This window comes from Lygodium microphyllum, chromosome 17, assembly GCF_053477565.2.
Source record: "Lygodium microphyllum isolate KBCC chromosome 17, Lygodium_microphyllum_v1.1.10, whole genome shotgun sequence".
Lineage (NCBI taxonomy): Eukaryota > Viridiplantae > Streptophyta > Polypodiopsida > Schizaeales > Lygodiaceae > Lygodium > Lygodium microphyllum.
The window spans coordinates 88,989,513-89,007,630 of NC_141151.1; the positions used below are offsets into that span (position 1 = coordinate 88,989,513).

The following is an 18,118-nucleotide window of genomic DNA, read 5'->3' on the forward strand; positions in this document are numbered from 1 at the left end:
TGCTATGACAGAGAGATACTTCTCTTGGATTGAGCAATCTTCATCCCCAAGAAATAAGACAACAAACCTAAGTCCATCTTGAATGTAGAGCAAAGCTTTGCCTTAATTTTTGTGATAGTCGCAGAATCTGAGCCAGTGAGTAATATATCATCAACATACAGTAGCATATAGTTGACCGTGTGCTTGTAGTGCGCACATATAGATTTGGATCATAGGGGGTAGAATGGTATCCATGAGTCCATAAGAACTCTTTCATCTTATGGTACCAAGACCTCAGTGCTTGCTTTAGTCCATAACAAGCTTTTTGCAAGCGAAATACCTTATCAATTCGGTTAGCAGAAGAAAAATCGAGAGGCTATTCCACATAGATTTCTTTCTCCAAATGATCGTTCAGAAAGACACTTTTGATGTCCATTTGATAGAAGCCAACCGTGTTGAGTGACGAGTGCAACTAACAAACGAAATGATGTCAACTGAGCGGTAGGTGCGAAGGTTTCTTTATAGTCAATGCCGTGCTTTTTCCTAAAAGCTTGCACTATAAGACAAGCCTTGTATTTGTCTAAAGTACCATCAGCCTTTAGCTTGGTCCTAAAAATCCACTTCATCCTGATGACTGGCTTGTGATGAGGACAATCCACCAATGTCCAAGTCGTGTTTTGATCAATAGTATCAAGTTCCTTCTCCATAGCCTTACGCCACAGAGGGTTTTGGAGAGCCTTTGGCTTAGAATGTGCAATGTAATCAGCTGTAAACAATGATGCATATAAAGCATGAGGGGTGAGCTGAGCAAACCTTCTAGGACCCTTCGGAGAGGGATTTGGTGGAAGGATCCCCAAATCCCGTATGGTTTGCTGGTATCGACAAGGTAACGGGTCTTGCGGAGGTGGCCTGGGAGCTGTAAGTATCTGCAGGAAAGTCAGGAGTGGGTAGTAGACCCAGCTTAGTAGACATGATCTCAAATGATGTGAGTGGAGGTGATGGTGAAGAGTCCAGGGCAAAGAACTATACTATGTTCCTCTTATCAAATACAACATCTCTCCTAACGATCACCTTGTTTATTTGAGGATCAAATAAATGATAAGCTTTCGCTTTGGAAGAATAGTCCACAAAGATCAAAAGATCTACTCGAGGTGTGAGCTTTCCTATCTTGTCATTAGGAGTGTATATATAAGCACGACTACCGAAAACTTTGAAGTGAGAAATAACATGTTGAGAGCCAAACAAGGCCTCATACGAAGTCTTTTTAGGGACCATTGTAGTCGGACATCAATTAAGGATGTACACAGAAGTGTTAACCATAGAAATAGGGGATGCTTGTCCCAGGCCCTAGGATATCGGAACGCCGTCCTGAGATAGGACGCTTGTATGGGACGTGGAGGAACAGGGAATGTCTCCTTCGGCGGTGTCCCCTCATTCCGGGGGTGGATTGTGTGTCGGGGGACGGGATTGTCGGACAGTCACTATCCCCCGCTTTTCGGTCTTCTCTCTCCCCCCCGTCTTTTGCGTCCCTCTTCCCGCTAGACTTGTGATCAGCTTCCATCTCCCTTTCGACTCCTGTGACACCTGCTCTCATGCTCGTCTCCGCAGCTCGCTTCTCCTCAGCCACCTCTTGCTCGTCTTCTTCTTCTTCTTCTTCTTCTTCTTTCTCATTTGTCTCCTCCTCCTCTTCCTCCTCCTCCTCCTCCTCCTCCTCCTTATCATCATCATCAAACATCATTTGATAATCATATTCTTCTCCTTCTTGCTTCCTACAGGCGTCTTCTTCTTCTTCTCAGTGTTTCTCTTTTCTCTTCTTTCGTGTTAGTAGTTTTCTATACTTCCGTTGCTACAACCACTTTTGACATGGTATCAGATTTCAGGTTGAGTTTTGCTCCTGCCTGGTATCAACTGTTTGAGGTGTGCTGCTGCTATTCTTTTGTTGTTGAGGTCTGTGTTTTACCTTTGCTGCTGCTCATTGGACCTGTCTTGATTGTGGCGACCTAGATGACCTTTTGTTGAGTCAAAATAGCTTGATTTTTCCTTGACCTAACTACATTTTTCTTGCAACAATTTGCATTTTATGTTTATACCTTGTTCCAAGGCTCAGGTGACTTGTTAACATTGCTGTATGACAACATTTAATTGTTAGAATTTGCCAATTCACGGGCAGTGTCCAATGTTTTAGTCTTTAGTTCTTTTTTAGTTATTAGTGTGAACACAAATAAAGTTTTAAGTTGTGTCACTACTCTTAGAGTTAAAGTTAGAGTCAATCAACTCTAGTTAGGTCTATCTTAGACCTATCTTGTACCTTTCATTCTCATTCTTTCAGTTTAGCAAGAACACTCTACTCTTTTGCTTCAACACACTCATTGTCTCTCTTTTCTCTCCTCCATAGCTGGTTGTCATTTTCCAACATTTGGTATCAGAGCAGGTTCTACGCGTGGATTCAACTCAGCCACTGTCAGTTGGTGCCGCCTTGCATAAGGTCCTGTTGCTGTCAGCTAGCTCTCTACCCAAGGAAGAGAAGGACGAGCTGTTGCTGTTTTTAGCTGTGCCCCTTATTTTCTCACCTTTGCCTGCCATATTCTCAGACTTGCGTGCAATTTTTTGTAGACCCTAAAAAATGCAGAAACCCTTAATTTTCGAATTTGGTTTTTTTTTTTTTTTTTGGAAATTTCTGCAATTTTCCATCCATTTTGGCCACCTCCTGGGTTGCCCAAAATTTGGGGCTTTTTGTCAATTTTCGCTCCCGAAGTTGAAATTGACAACCAATTCGAAGAGATTTCACAATTTCTTTGACATTCTTGCCAAAATTTTTGGGGGTTTTGCCCAATTTGCAGTCCCACGCATGAATCTTCACTAGAAACATCGACATTGCACAATTTCATCGACATTTGTGCAATAAATTTGGGGCTTTTTATCTTGGAGGCTCTTGGCACGTATCACGGGGTAGATTCCAGCTGTTGTTTGCTGTTGGCATGCACCTCGAGGTGACATTATTGTAGAAATTTAAGCTATAAGGTACAACTTTCTTCAATTTCTTTGAAGTTTCGAGAAGAAATTTGGGACTTTTGCTTGACACACATTCCAAGGTAGCAAACAAGCGGCATAACAACATTTAATTATTGTTATAGTTAGATTGTGCAGAATTTTTTGAGAAAATTCAGTAAATTTTGGTAAGAATTGGCATTAAATTGTTGTAATTGATACTTTTGAGGACATGCATTACGAGGCAGGTGTGGTATAGCAATACATTGTTGTTATTTCTTGGTTGAGTGCTGATTTGGGTCAAATTGGGCATACTTTGGCATTTGTGTGACAGTTTGGTACTTTTTGCATAATCCTGAGGGGATTTTTGGTACTATGAGGAGTACAACCTATACTTCAACGGATAAGTATTTAGTTGCAGATTTTTGTCCATTACTGACAGCATGACATGTCAGAGGACTAATGATTAGAGCAACATCCTTGGTGTCCTCACTCAGGAGGATAAACTTGATGGATTAAACTACCCGTTGTGGAGTTTTATGGTCCACAACCTTCTTGTAGTGAAGGACTTGTGGGACTATGTTACAGGTGATTTGTAGCGACCAGGAGGTCTTACACCTCAAACACCTTAGTGTAACGCTAGAGGATAGGCTGCTGGTGTTGTTGCCCCTCCTCCCCCTCCTACTGAGGATTAAAGGAGATGGGACTCAAAATATGCACATGCACTTTATTCGATTGCCTTGTCAATGAAAAGTAAGATCTCAAAATCAGTATGGGATGTACTTGAGTATATGTTTGCAGCACGTAATGAGGCCATAATATCTTATCTCCGTAGAGAGTTGGCCAATGTGAACATGGATGCCGGTGATAGCATGACAGATCGCCTTACTCACACATAGGATTTGCGTGAGCAGCTGCTCAATGTGGATGAAATCATTCAGGATGCTGAATTGGTAAATATCACATTGAACTCTCTTCCAAAGTTGTATCTTGGTTTTCACACCTCTTTGATGTTGTCTTTTGGGGGGCCTAGGGCAGCAGGCCCTTACATTTGTGGAATTGGAAGGCCTCTTGTTGCAAGAGGGACAAAGTCAAAAGAATGTTGCATTGTGTTTAAGAGATGTGGCTATGTTTTTCAAGTTCAAAGACAAAGGAAAAGTCAAGCAAAATACAAAAATTCAGCAAAAGGGTGATGCTGGACAGTCATCAAGTAAGGCTGTCCAAGACATAGAAAAGTCTTAAATGAAGGGAAAATGTCATTATTGCAAGAAGCCAGGTCACTATATTGATGAATGCCATAAGAGATTAGCCAAAGAGAAGAAAAAGAATTTCGGTTTGGCTATCTAAGAAACATCAGCTAGCAAATCTACTGATGGTGATACTTCAGCCAACTTTGTGGAGGAGGACTATGCATTTCTAACTTGCAGTTATGATTCTTCAATTGTTGATTCAGCATTTAATGCTGTTGAAACACAACAAACATGGTATTTTGACTGTGCGGCTTCAAAGCACATCACTTCTAGAAAGTGTTTGTTTTCCTTTTTGCATTTAGCCCTTGCTGGGAAGCGTGTTACATGTGCGAACAATAGCAGTTATGATGTTTGTGGCATTGGGATAATGACTATTATTGTTGCAGATCGTTCTGACTTAATGCTTCTAGATGTCTTGTTTGTGCCTGGCAGTACAAAGAACTTGTTGTCTATCATTGCTTTTAACAAGCACAGCTTTCAGGTCATCTTTGAGGATGACAAATGCATTGTTAGAGCCAGGAAGATGGATTATGCACTCGGGTTGTTTGGGACTTTGTATAAGGGTTTGTTTTTGTTGGATATCTATGGTGCACAGTCTCATGATGATTTGGCAGTCACTACTCTTCTCGCATGCTATGCAGAATGCGGAGCAACTTGCTATGGACATATGAGTTTTGGGAGTTTGATGACCCTTCAAAGGTGTTATATGGAAGATGCATTGCCTCTAGTGGAGCTCCTCATACATGCAAGGGATGTATTTTGGGAAAGATGCACAGATGTGCCTTAAAAAAGGATGGTGTAGTACGTGCTCTTGGGAAATTGCAGCTTATTGACTTTGATGTTTGTGGTCCCATGAGGACACGTGCACTTGGAGGTCTACTCTTGGTATACATGGGTGTATGGGCTGAAAGCAAAGTCTGATGTGTTTATGCATTTTAAACATCTTGTTGCAAAGCTTGTGGCTGAAATTGGCTTGAAAGTGCAAACACTTTGCACTGTTAGAGGGGGGGGGGGGGGCGGTACATGTTGTTAGAGATCAGATCGCTGTGCAGTCGGACTGCACAGTCGGACTGCCACGTGGCAGTCCGACTTGTACAGTCAGTTCGTGGGTCTTCAAGACCAAATATCTCAGTGATGGTACTTTGGATAAGCACAAGGCTCGCCTTGTTGCTAAAGGTTTTGCACAGCGCCCAAGGATTGACTGTCATGACACTTTTGCCCCCACAGCTCGTATGGCGACCATTAGAGTTGGCTGGTCATAGGAGATGGCCTGTTTATCAGTTGGATGTGAAGTCGGCCTTCCTGAATGGTGATTTGAAGGAGGAGATCTATGTTGAGCAGCCTCCTGGCTTTGGTTCTTCAGATGGGAAAGTCTACAGGTTGAAGAAGGCCTTGTATGGCCTCAAGCAGGCCCCGCGTGCTTGGAACGAGAAGATTGATTCGTTCCTCCAGACTCAGTTGGGATATCGGCGGTCCAAGGCCGATCCGCAGCTGTATGTACACACTTCCGAGGATGGTTGTGTGCTGTTTGTATTATATGTTGATGATTTGATTGTCACAGGTGATGCTGCACAGCAGGTCCAGGAGACCAAGTCAGCTTTACATCGGACGTTCGAGATGACGGATTTGGGTCTACTCCATTTCTTTTTGGGCCATGAGATTTATCAATCTCAGAGGGGGATCTTTATCTCCCAACAGAGATATGTACAGGAGCTCTTGGTGTCTTTTGAGATGGAAGATTGTCGGGCCCTCTCTACTCCTATGGATCCGAACTGGAAGGCCACTTCCCATTCAGATTCTCCTTTGGCGGATGCGTCCCGCTATCGATAGTTGATTGGGTCCTTGATTTGGCTTCTCAACACGAGGGTTGATCTATGTTTTGCTGTTGGGCTCTTGGCAGGGTTCATGAGTGAACCTAAGACGGTGCATTGGCAGGCTGCTCAGAGGATACTTCGGTATCTGAGGGGGACGTCTGATTTAGGGATTCATTACCCCGCAGGGACAGATGGGTCAGATCTTGTACTTGCAGGTTGGAGCGACTCGGATTGGGCCGGTGACATGGACCACAGGCGGTCTACTACAGGTTACTGCTTTACTTTGGGTGCAGGTGTTATTTCATGGAGTAGCAAGAAGCAGCCCACGGTAGCCCTTTCGTCTACTGAGGCGGAGTATCGGGCCGCGTCTTCCACCACGTGCGAGGTTGTGTGGCTTCAGAGATTATTGGAGGAGCTTGGGTGCCCCCAGTCTCGTCCTACATTGCTGCGATGTGACAATGAAAGTTGCATTGCCTTGGCGAGGAACCATGTTTTTCATGCCCGGACGAAGCACATTGAGATCCAGTACCACTTCATCCAAGAAAAGCTTCTGGATGAGACCATCACTGTGGAGTATTGCAAGACGGAGGATAATCTTGCGGATTTGTTTACGAAGGCGCTTCCTCAGGCTCTACTTCGGAGACATTCCAGATCCCTCAGGCTTCTGCCCTGCCCAGGCTCTGAGAGGGGGTGTTAGAGATCAGATCGCTGTGCAGTCGGACAGGCAGAGTGCAGTCGGACTGCACAGTCGGACTGCCACGTGGCAGTCCGACCTGTACAGTCAGTCGGCTGCATTTAATGCAGCCGACAGGGTATTTCTGGCGCCTATTTTCTAGCAGATCTCGGCTATTTATAGTCGACACTTTCAGCAGTCTGGACACACTTCTCTGATGCAGATTACAGACTGGTGACGCGCAGTTTCTGTCTCTGTTCACAGATTTCAGACAGCAGACAGTGCAGACTGCAGCAGACTTCGAGGTGGACAGCAGGTTGCATCGTCGAGGTGGAGACACGCAGTCCAGCGCACTGCGCCCGTGTATATATCTGCATATCTTTGTATTCAGCATTCTATATACAGCAGATCTTCATCGTCCACTGTCTCTTTCTCTCCCTTCTCTCTCTGCGCTCTCTCTCTCTCTCAGTCCTACGCTTCCGCACCGCTGCACTCTGACACATGTCTCGTGCTTTTGATACATATTTGCTTGATCATGGCATTATGCATCAAGCCACTGTTAGAATGACTCCTTAACAGGATGGTGTTGCTGAAAGGAAGAATCACACTCTTATGGGGATGACTTGTTGCATGCTCAAAAGCAAGGGGCTGCCTCATAAATTTTGATTAGAAGGCCTTCAGTGTGCAAATCATGTGTTGAATGGTGCATGCTCAAAAGCAAGGGGCTGCCTCATAAATTTTGGTTAGAAGGCCTTCAGTGTGCAAATCATGTGTTGAATGGTGCACCCACTAAGGCACTAAAGACGATCACCCCATTTGAAGCTTGGCATGGCAAGAAACCCAAGGTCGACTACTTTCGGGTGCTTAGCTGCATAGTGCACATGTTCCGAAAGAGCTTCGTGGGAAGCTTGATGACAAGACTGTAAAATGCATATTTACTGGCTATAGTTTGGAAAGCAAGGGCTATCGCTTGTATGACCCACACACAAAGAAAGTTTTTGTTAGTAGGGATGCCATATTTGCTGAAAATGCTGCATTTCACATGATCAATTTCAAATGCCAGCCACCTATGACATTGGTGATGTTTGTGTGTGAGGCTACAATCCTTGTCCTTGACATGTTATTGTCGCCCTCATAACAACAAGTAGTTGCTTTCAATGGAGGAAGATCAAGCACCATATTTTTGCTCCTTAAGCAAAGCAAATTGCTATAATTAAGATGACCAAATTGAGCATGCTATAACTTGGTGTCATCCATAATGGTGACATCAACCTGTCATGCATCCTCTGATGCTCTCCTCTCATATGAATCAAGCTAATATAGGCCACTGTACATTGCTAGTGACAATGAGGACATTCCTATCACTATGGTCATAAATGTTGCATCGATCCATGTGGAATTTGATCACAAAACCAACACATGCAATGGTTGAAATTCAAAGCAAGTGCTTTATGCTAGACACATATAAAACCTTTTCAAGCATGATAATTTTCCATCTATTGTAACAATGGAAATTTGTCCAATTTGCATACGAAGCGTTACTAGCATGTATGATTGATCCCCCCTTTTGTATATTGTCATATGATATAAACAAGCCACAAAAGGATACTATGTGCTTGGAGGCACCACAATCAAAATACCATGTATTGCTTTTTTCAGCCACTGGCAAGCCACGAACATGAGAAGAAGGATCATGGGAATAGCACACAACAAAAGCATAAGAGTAGCCAATGTCTAAACTTGCTACATATGCTATCGCATCCTTCGCACTCGCTGAATTTTCAGCAATGGTCATGCCCAATTGCTTCTTTTTTTCACTAGCAATCCTCAATGACATGCCCCTTTTTTGTGCAATAATTATCTCTTTTTCTTAGTGCCCTTATTGTTGGTGGTTGAAGAGTTTGTAGAAGAGGCTAATTTGCCTTTGCCCTTTGGTTTTGATGGCTACCATGATTTTCCTTTGTTCCTATGGCTGGTTGCAAAAGCTTGACTTTCCATACTTATGTTAGAGTGATTCACCTATGATTGCTCTTCTTGCAACAACAATAACACCAACACATCGAATATGTATGCATCAATATCTCCTTTTGCAAGCAAGCGAAGTGTAGTGGTGAAACTTTGATGAGACTTAGTTAGGCCAGCCAAGACTTTAGAAACAAGAGAAGCATGAGGAGTAATCTCATTGATATTTGCAAGCTGCTTTGTCATATTCTTTACATGTGTTATGTAGGCATCCATTGAATCATGCTTTGTCATGTACTCCATCTCAAATTGTTTACCCTTGATTATCAATGTCGGTGATGGATCGCAAATTTCAACACAAATCAAAGTCGATTTCAGCGAAAGCCACAAATTTCTTGTGCAAATGTTGATGAAATTGCAGAATGTTGGCAAGTATGCTGATGATGTGTGCAATGTTGGGTTTTACTCGCGCCTACAGTCACATAGGAGTGTCAGTGATCCACAATAGGACACTGGGGCACTTTTGTACTCTCCATAAGAGAGGTTTTTTCCCCTATCACTTTTATTTTCATCTGTGTATTTACTTTACACATTTTGGTCACTTATGGCACAATACACACATATGTGTGTGAATGCACTTTAAGTCACTTTCACAACCCTAAAGTCTAAGGGTTGTACATTGTACTTTGCACTTCACATTCTATTATGAAAACTATTGTGCTGAGGGTTGTACATTGTACTTTGCACTTCACATTCTATTATGAAAACTATTGTGCTGTGACCACTCCCTGTTTCTATCAGTCGTGTTCACTTCTTTCTGCTCCATTGTTGTACTTCGATCTTACATTTCGCATCAGAGCTGTTCAGCCAGCTGTCATTCTGCTCTCTTCATTTGAGTCCACCCCTCCCACCCAACCATTGAGCGTTGTGGCCCCGTCCCCTCTTCAACAACAAGGTGAGAGTGCCCCCATTGACTTCGCCCCAACACACGTTGCCTCTGGCGCCCGCCTTTGGTGGAGAAATTTAAGCTCGTTGCCTTGATCCGGATCAGCCAGCCTCTGGATCATCACCGATCGGCCGGATAGGGAGTCCAAACCTATAACCAAGTGGCCACCCTCCAGATCATCATTGATTGGCTGGATAGGGAGTCCAAACCTATAGCCAAGTGCCTTGCGCTTACTGAAAAAGGGATGCATGTTGTCACGAAGGAGCCTAACTACACCTCGAGTGACGAGAAAGCTTCACCCAAGATCCAGGTCTCGGATTTTTTTGGCTTGTCGATTGGCACAAGCTTTGCGGATCTGAAGTCGCAAATGATGGTCGAACACTGCTGAGCACTAAAGCAGCGGAATGCTAAGGCAGAGGAGGGGATTCAAGTCCTACAACAACAAGCTGTCTTGGACCTGAACCGGGACTGGAAGGTGGAATCCGACCTCCTTTGGCAGCACATCCCAGAGGAACAACGGGTCAAAGTAGCTCAGTAGATGAAGAAGAGTGGTATCCCTCGGCCTGGGTCCGAATCCCAGTCAACTCTTACTCTCCCCCAAAGCACTGCCAGGGTGCTTGCCTCCATCCCAAGCTCAATTTCTTCAATTTGTGCATTGAAGCACTTGCTGAATCAAAAATAGACCTGTTCTTGCAAAAACCCTTTTGGCTCTGAAATTCTGGTTAAAATAATAAAATATACCTGTAGCAGCTGCATAGATCTAAAAATATGTTGATGTGGCGACTCGAGAGCAAGCAGAACCAGTTTTGAGCCGCGTGGCTGCTGACATGGCAGGCTGGAACAGATCTGGAGCAGTTTTGGACTGCACAGGTGCTGACGTGACGGTTCTAAACTGTGCCTGCGAATTAGGGTTTCTGACTGTTCTGAACAGCCACGACAGGTTCCAGAGGTTGAGGAGAACAGAGAAAGCATGTCAGAAACACAGGTCGGCACAGGCAAGAGTAGCACGTGGGCTGAGCTGAGAGTGAAGAGAGCAGAAAGACAGCTGGCTGAACAGCTGTGATACCAAATGTAAGATTGTAGTACAGCAATGGAGTAGAAAGAAGTGAACATGACTGATAGAGAGAGGGAGTGGTCACAGCAGGACAGTTGGCATAATAGAATGTGAAGTGCTGAGTACAAAGTGCAACTGCTAGACTTTAGGGTTGTGAAAGTGACTTAAAGTGCATTCACACACAAATGTGTGTATTGTGTGGTAAGTGACCAAAATGTGTAACGTAAATACATAGATGAAAATAAAGGTGATTGGGGGAAAAACCCTCTCTTATGGAGAGTAGAAGGTGCCCTAGTGTCCTATTTGGATCACTGACACTCCTATGTGAGTGTAGGCACGAGTAAAGTCCAACAAATCACTTTCACAACCCTAAAGTCTAAGGGTTGTACTTTGTACTTTGAGTTCACGTTCTGTTAATGAAAACTATCATGCCGTGACCACTCCCTCTCTCTATTAGTTGTGTTCACTTCTTTTTGCTCCATTGATGTTCTTCAATCTTACATGCAAAGAACCTTGAACGCCCCAAATTTTCTAGTCCTCAAGATGCATGCATAGATGTTGAATGTGTTGGAGATGAGTTGGATGGTCCGAGATGGGCTGAGATTGACGGGCAGTGCAAAAGACAGACAACAGGTGGGCATGAGCTGACAGCAGGTGACCTTCAGCAGCTGCTCCTCCTCCAAAACCAGTGGCTCCTCCCTCTCAGGCTGAGTGGGCTGAGCTGATCTAAAGGGGACACATACCTTAGGCAAGTGGTACCAGTTGAGCGGTGACAGGATAGAACCCACATGTGAGGCTTTGATACCAACTGCTGGATATGGAGGTGAGAGAGAGATGGTGAACATAGGACAGTGCACAAGAGTGGACTATAGTCCCACATTGATAGTTGCAAATACTGGAATGAATGAATGAAAGTACAATAGGTCTAAAGTAAGTTGGACCTATACCAACTCAACTAGTGTCAAACTCAGTCTAGATAGTGACACAACTTAGTTTTGTCCACACCACACAATGATACATTGGTCTCTGCCCAGAATTGGCAAATTCTAACATGTAATTGACCTAGCACATTCTCTATTTATAGATGAGGAACCAACAAAAAATAGGGGAATTTGCTTATGGGAAACTGAAACACACAGTCAGTGCATTGGAGTTTTGGGGCTGCTCAGTGAGCTGAAGAAGTTTTAATGTGTAATGCACCTTTTTAAACTCAAAAGCATTTTTCCTCTGCAGCTGATCTTAGTGCTGACATTCTCTACTTCCATGATGGCTACGATTATATTGTTTTGTTGTCCCTACCTCAGACTGAACAAGCTATGGGCAAAATTCTTGTCCTTTTTCCCTTGGATTATATGACACCATGCATTTTACAAGGCTGTTATTATCACTTTTACCTTCATGTAACTTTTTCTATACCAAGATCTCTGCACAAATGTCTATATATGGGCACAGCATGTTCATGACCAAGAAGCATTCATTGGGCACTCAATAGGGCCTGTGGTATCTTGGTACTCGTGCTTCTGCAGAAATTCTTCCAGTGTAAGAATTTGACACAAATTTTGGTGTGTTTGCAGTAGGTGACTCGTGCAAAGTTGTAAGTTATATTTTGTTTATTTGTATGTTGAAGGTGGCTCATGCAAAGTTGTAAGCTGTGTCTTGTTTATTTGTATGTTGAAGGTGGCGACCAACAAGTCCCCATGGGGATCTAGAAAGCCGTGGATTCACTAGCGGGGTTCAAGTTAATGTTGATGTTCCTGCTAATGATTGGATCAACATCTTAAGTGATTATGACATTTTTGTCTTTAATACAGGACATTGGTAAGTTTGAATGGTGATTGTGTAAGACTTTCTCAAAGTTTCAAGAGAGCCTGTTTGGGTGGTGGTGGGGGTGTGTTGGGTGTGTGTGTGCGCCATTTTGGGTCCAAAATTTTACTGGGCTATTTTGCTGATTCTGACATGGTTTGTCCAAAATGTGTGAGCATTTTTTCGGTCTTCAAGTTCACAATTTCAAAATATAAGCTTCTATTCTTCAGATTCGTGGAAAAATCATCCATCTGTGCATATGTGTGTTTGTGTGTGTAGTCGGGTGTTAAATACAAGCATGGGTGTAGTTGTGCGCAAGAAAACAAAGTATTTGTATGTGGAAACATGGGTGTATGCTCTAATCAAGCTGTGCAGACTGTTCTGTTTGTGGTATCTGAGCAGTGTGTAGACATGTGAGAAAGGAACACATGCTTCTAGTGATAATATCTGTAGTTTGGAATGCCTATGTAAAAGATTATGTTTTAATGTTGATTATAAGGAGGCCGCAATTGTGCATGGACAGTTTACTGATCAAGCTGGTCTCTTGAATGGTTTTATGTTTTTACTTCTTGTTTGTTGGACCTAGTGATGGTTTCTGTGCTTCTTGTTTGTGAAACCTACAGGTGGGGATTAGATAAGTTTCCTCCAAGCAATCCTCTCATCTTTTACAAGCAAGGAATGCCCATCATTCCACCATTAGGGTTACGTGATGGCCTGGAAGTTGTACTCCAGCACATGATATCCTACCTGGAGAGATCAATTCCATCAACAGCATTGAAAATATGGAGACTACAATCACCAAGACATTTTGAAGGAGGAGAATGGAATCAGAACGGTAGCTGCCTATCAAATACCCTCCTGGAGATAAACCAGGTGATAATATGAGACATTGTTAACAGACAGAGCCAGGACAATGTTTCTACCAGTGCCTTTGATACTGATTAGTTTTTACAGGTGGAGGAATGGTTTGGCCTGGGTAAAGGTGGGGTGAATCGTGAAGCTCGGGAGTTAAATGCTATAATAATGAAGGCCTTGAAAAGTTCAAGTTTCCATGTGCTCAATATTTCTTATCTGAGTGAATTTAGAAGGGATGCACATCCAGCCATATGGTTAGGACAGAAAAATGCTCATGTAATTTGGGGCCAAGATTGCATGCACTGGTGCCTTCCAGGGCTCCCTGACGTATGGGTGGATATGTTGTCAACAATGGTTTTGGATCATTTACAATCCAGGAAAATTTGCTAAAATATGTCTCTATGCAATCGTTTTTGAGTACTGATGCCAGTCGTGAGCAAAAATAGACATGCTAAAGAGATGCTGATCAAGACAAACTTACAAAGGCAAATGGCTTTTGATGTCTTATTCTACATTTGTATGGATACGATTACATTTGAAGGAGCAATGTGGTGTTTCATTGCATCTCAGGGGTCTATTGTGCACATCTGGTGATGATGCCAAGTTGACCTCAGAGAGTGAGGTGTGTTCTCAGCCAATTAAATTTTGAGCATGAAATTTGATAGGAAAAGTGTGTTGGAAGACCGAAAAACCATCTTCAGGAGTAATCCTTAACTTGATGCAGATAACAGGCAACAAAAAGCCTGATGACACTAGTAAATATTTCATTGGTCCATCGAGAACTGTTGACTAATAATCTGAACCACGTCTTCTCAAATTTGCCAGTGAGAACAAGGTTACCTAAGTTCAATAGACATGATGGCATAAATCCCGAGCTGTACTCAGGCTCAAACATGGAGACATTGGGCTTGTGGGCCTGGCTATTGTGGAACCTAACATGCTTAAATAACAGGGTTTTAGGAGTTGTTCTGGTTTAAACTCATGTGGGCAGTCTGTGATGAACCAACACAAACAAAATCCTACACTTTCACCTTCTTTGCCTTATCTATTGTATCCTCTCTTTCCTACTACTCGCTTCTCTCATCCTCGAACTTGAAGCTTGCCCAAAGTTGCAAGCAAACAAGCAAAGGAGGAAAGGATGGGGATAAGGAAGAGCTTAATAAGGCCATAGAGATGGGGATGAGGAAGAGCTTAATAAGGCAGGTTGTGATTAACCAAAAAGAATAAAGTCCTACGCTCTTGCCTCATTTGCTTTCTCTATTGTATCCTCTATTTCCTACTACTTGCCTTCTCTCATCCTCAAGATTTAAACTCGCTCAAAGTTGCAAGCAAACTAGCAAAGGAGGAAAATATGGGAGTGAGGAAGAGATTAATAGGGACATAGGGACTTGTGATCCATTTTCCATAGCTCACAAGAATAGAGAAGCGATGCAAGTATACTAACGTGTATAGAGGAAGCAATGCACACTTACTAGGAGCATTATTTGACACAAGCATTATGAGCATAGATTAAGGGAAAGAGTTTTGCCTATCTTTCCACTTTGAGTACTTGTTTGCATGCACAAAGGTGTAAGTATGAATAAAATTGTGCAAATCTCAAAGGTTTGCTCATATTTATAGGTTACAAAAGACTAATGTGCCTTGTTAACGATGACCTCCTTATAATGTGAGTAGAGATGTGTTTCTATATCTTATTTTGTGGCCATTTGTTGTTTGTGAGCCAGAGCTAGAGTTTGGTGATGACTTTTGTAGCTTGGACATTGTCTTTTTTTGTTAGATTCCTTGCAATTGTAGTCTTCGTCATATGCACATTTGGTGGAGATTAGGGTTTTGCCATCTTGTCCATGGGTTACATTGTTCTTGAAAGCATATTGTGTAACCTTATTGGGATAGTTCTTGTATTGCATGGATATTCTAGCATGCATGGGTGAATAGTTTTCAATTCAATTTTGGGTGGGCAAGACCTCTTTCATGGATAATAGGCATTTTTCATTATAGTTGACTAGGGTGGCCATTTTCAAACAGGTTGGCTAGACATATGGAGGTCATTGACTTTATTAATAAGCAAGTTTGCCAGTTGTTGCACACTCGGGTTGTATATAGCCTCTCCATCTGTCCCTACATTGTAATTAATTTCTCTTTACTCCATGTCACACTTAGTCATGTTTAGCTACCATATTCTCTCACATTCATCATTTATATTTTTACTCTTGCCCTTTAGTGAAGTTCGATATGAGGGTGGTTAGGTATAGTTTGTATGATTATGTTTAGTACATAAATATGTACAATATGGAATGTATACTGAAATTGATACTTTTATACGTTTATTAAAAAATATGTATAACATTATATATAAAATTAATTTACGTTTAAAACATGCAACGTAAAGATAGATAATGGAAAGTACAAAGTTTTATGAATTAGAGCTTAAAAAATGCTTGCAAGCTATATAAGGGTTGAGACAAGTTACGTTCTATTTCAAAAGGTTGTATAAAAAGGGTATTATTTGCTATATTATTGAGATTGCAAGCTTAGCATGTGTGGATATAGGTAATGGATTGCTCGGTTAGATGGGTTGATATATTTACACTTAGCATATTAGTGGTTATTATGATTCTCATATGGCCATTAAATCATCACTTATTGTATTTGGTTAGTTATATCTATCTATAGTTGTGTACTGTTGCACCATTGATAAAAGTTGGATTTGAAGGTTAAAGTGAAGGAGGAAAAGTATCGATTCGTGTAAGCAAGCAATGCTATAAGCACTTTCATTCTCTTTTTCTTTGGATAGTACCTACGACGGCACACAAGTAGGATAGTGTAAAAATCTCATATTATTGTGAGATTTGGCGTGTACAAAGAATTGCATATATCTTTAAAATATTTTCTTTAAAACTTTTTTGTTATATTTTTGCCATTTGAGACCATTTTAAATCCTATTTTAGCTCCACAAGATTATGAGTAATTTCGATCATGTTAGTGGCTCTTGAGGGTATAAGTTACAAATTTTAAATTTATAAGTTTTGAGGTATTTGCTAAGAAGTAAACATAAGGTTTATCTACATACTTGTTGATTGTATGTGTTTAGTGTAAAAAAGGTTAGTTTATCATTGTACATTTCTTGTGAAAGATTTGATACTTAGTTTTGTCACAATATCTAAGAATAGTGGAAATCTCATTATTGAAAAGCTAGACAAAAACAAGTATTCATTATGAAAGTTTCATGTGATGAAAATTTTTATTGAAAAATATATATATGAATTTATTTTATGTGAAAAAAATGAATCAGAGTTAAGTGATTCTTCGATTGTAGAAGGATTAAAGGTATGAAAAAATAGAATGTAAAAGATTAAAAAGTAATATATTGGTTGTTTGTAATAATTGATAATACTATATTGAGATATATTACAAATGTGGAGAGTTTGTATGCAACTCAGATGATCTTTGAAAATATGTTTATAGTAAATACAAAGATAAAAGATTCAACTCAAAAAGTTGAATAATTTAAAGAAATAGATATTTGTAAATGAGTGGGTTTTAAAGGTAAGCATTGTATATGCCTTACTAGCTATTAATGCAATGTTAGATGATAATGATTTAGTTTCATCTACTTTGGGTAGCTTAATAATGAAAATGTATGAAAGTATTTCATTACTTTTATATATGCACAAAAGTTGTTTCTAGATTTTAACGAGTTCTCTCATGATTATGGAAGAGATTAACATGTAGGATAAATTATCAGAAAGAAGTGGTAAACAAGTCCAAGTATTCTACTCAAGCTTAGGAAGGATACATGGTAGATCCTCTTAAGGAGGTTGTGAAATAAAATGTGCAGGCAAAGAATTTAGTATCTATTGGTTAGATACTAGAGCAAGGGTTGTAGGTAAGAGTTAATGTGAAGGGTTGTTTTGTGGAAATTTTAATAACAAGTGGAGGTTGATTTTCCAAAAGAAAGCAATTGGTCGCATGTGACATATCTACTATAAATATTACTATGTATGCTAAAGGTAAATGTTTAGTTATAAACATTAAAATATAGCACAAATATATTAGAGATGCAAATATGCAAAGGCTAAAATTAATGCAATCCAAAGGATTGGTTATAGGTTTGCTTGCATTTAGAGTTACAAAGTTACATAAGGTTTGTAAAATTTATCAGTTTGGAAAGTAGGCAAGATAATATTTCACATAATAGAAATGTAAACACGAATATATATGATGTTGTATATAGAGACGTGTGGGGGTCTATGTAGAATATATCTCTCAGTGGCAACAAGTAGTTTGTTAAATTCATTGATGATTATTTTAGAAAGATGTGGATGTACTTTATGAAGGAAAAAGAGTGAGGCATTTGAGAATTTTAAAACTTTCAAGGCTACCATGTTGAAATAGAAATATATTTGAAAGTTGAATGCTTGAGATCAGATGGAGAGGGAGAATACCTCTCTAATGAATTTAGTGACTTTTTGAGGTCTCATGATATAAAGTGGAAGTTTATATGCAAGTTTATCTATCATGAGGACATATAGTTGTAAAACCTCACATAACATGTGGATTAATTTTTAATCACATGGTTAAGTGAATGTTACACATGCGAGGTGTAACTAGGGTTAGAGAAAATTTATGAGCCCGAGACTTGAGGAAATTACAGGATGTTAAAGGCAAAAGTTCTGTAAGTTATGTCGCATAGGTACTTGGTGGTATTTGTGATAGTACCAGTTGTTATCTTAGGTCATTCATTTGATCATAAGTGTCAGTTTGGTGACATTAGAAAAGTGGTGTTTAATGGTG

The 18,118-nt window shown here is 40.9% G+C and overlaps 1 protein-coding gene across 2 annotated transcripts in view; it reads left to right on the forward strand.

The window, feature by feature from the left end:
* The window catches only part of LOC148022126 (protein trichome birefringence-like 12), a 29,240-nt gene extending 14,737 nt beyond the window's left edge, over nucleotides 1–14,503 (forward strand). Inside the window, exons 2-4 of one of the 2 annotated variants that reach the window (XM_087697770.1) lie at nucleotides 12,344–12,484; nucleotides 13,093–13,342; nucleotides 13,424–14,501. In XM_087697770.1, the coding sequence (XP_087553896.1) occupies nucleotides 12,344–12,484; nucleotides 13,093–13,342; nucleotides 13,424–13,714 (682 nt within the window). In that variant the 3' untranslated portion in view covers nucleotides 13,715–14,501. Of the gene's footprint in view, nucleotides 1–12,343; nucleotides 12,485–13,092; nucleotides 13,343–13,423 lie in introns of both variants that reach the window. The other variant, XM_087697771.1, reaches the window with a different exon arrangement.
* Nucleotides 14,504–18,118: the final 3,615 nt, after the last annotated feature.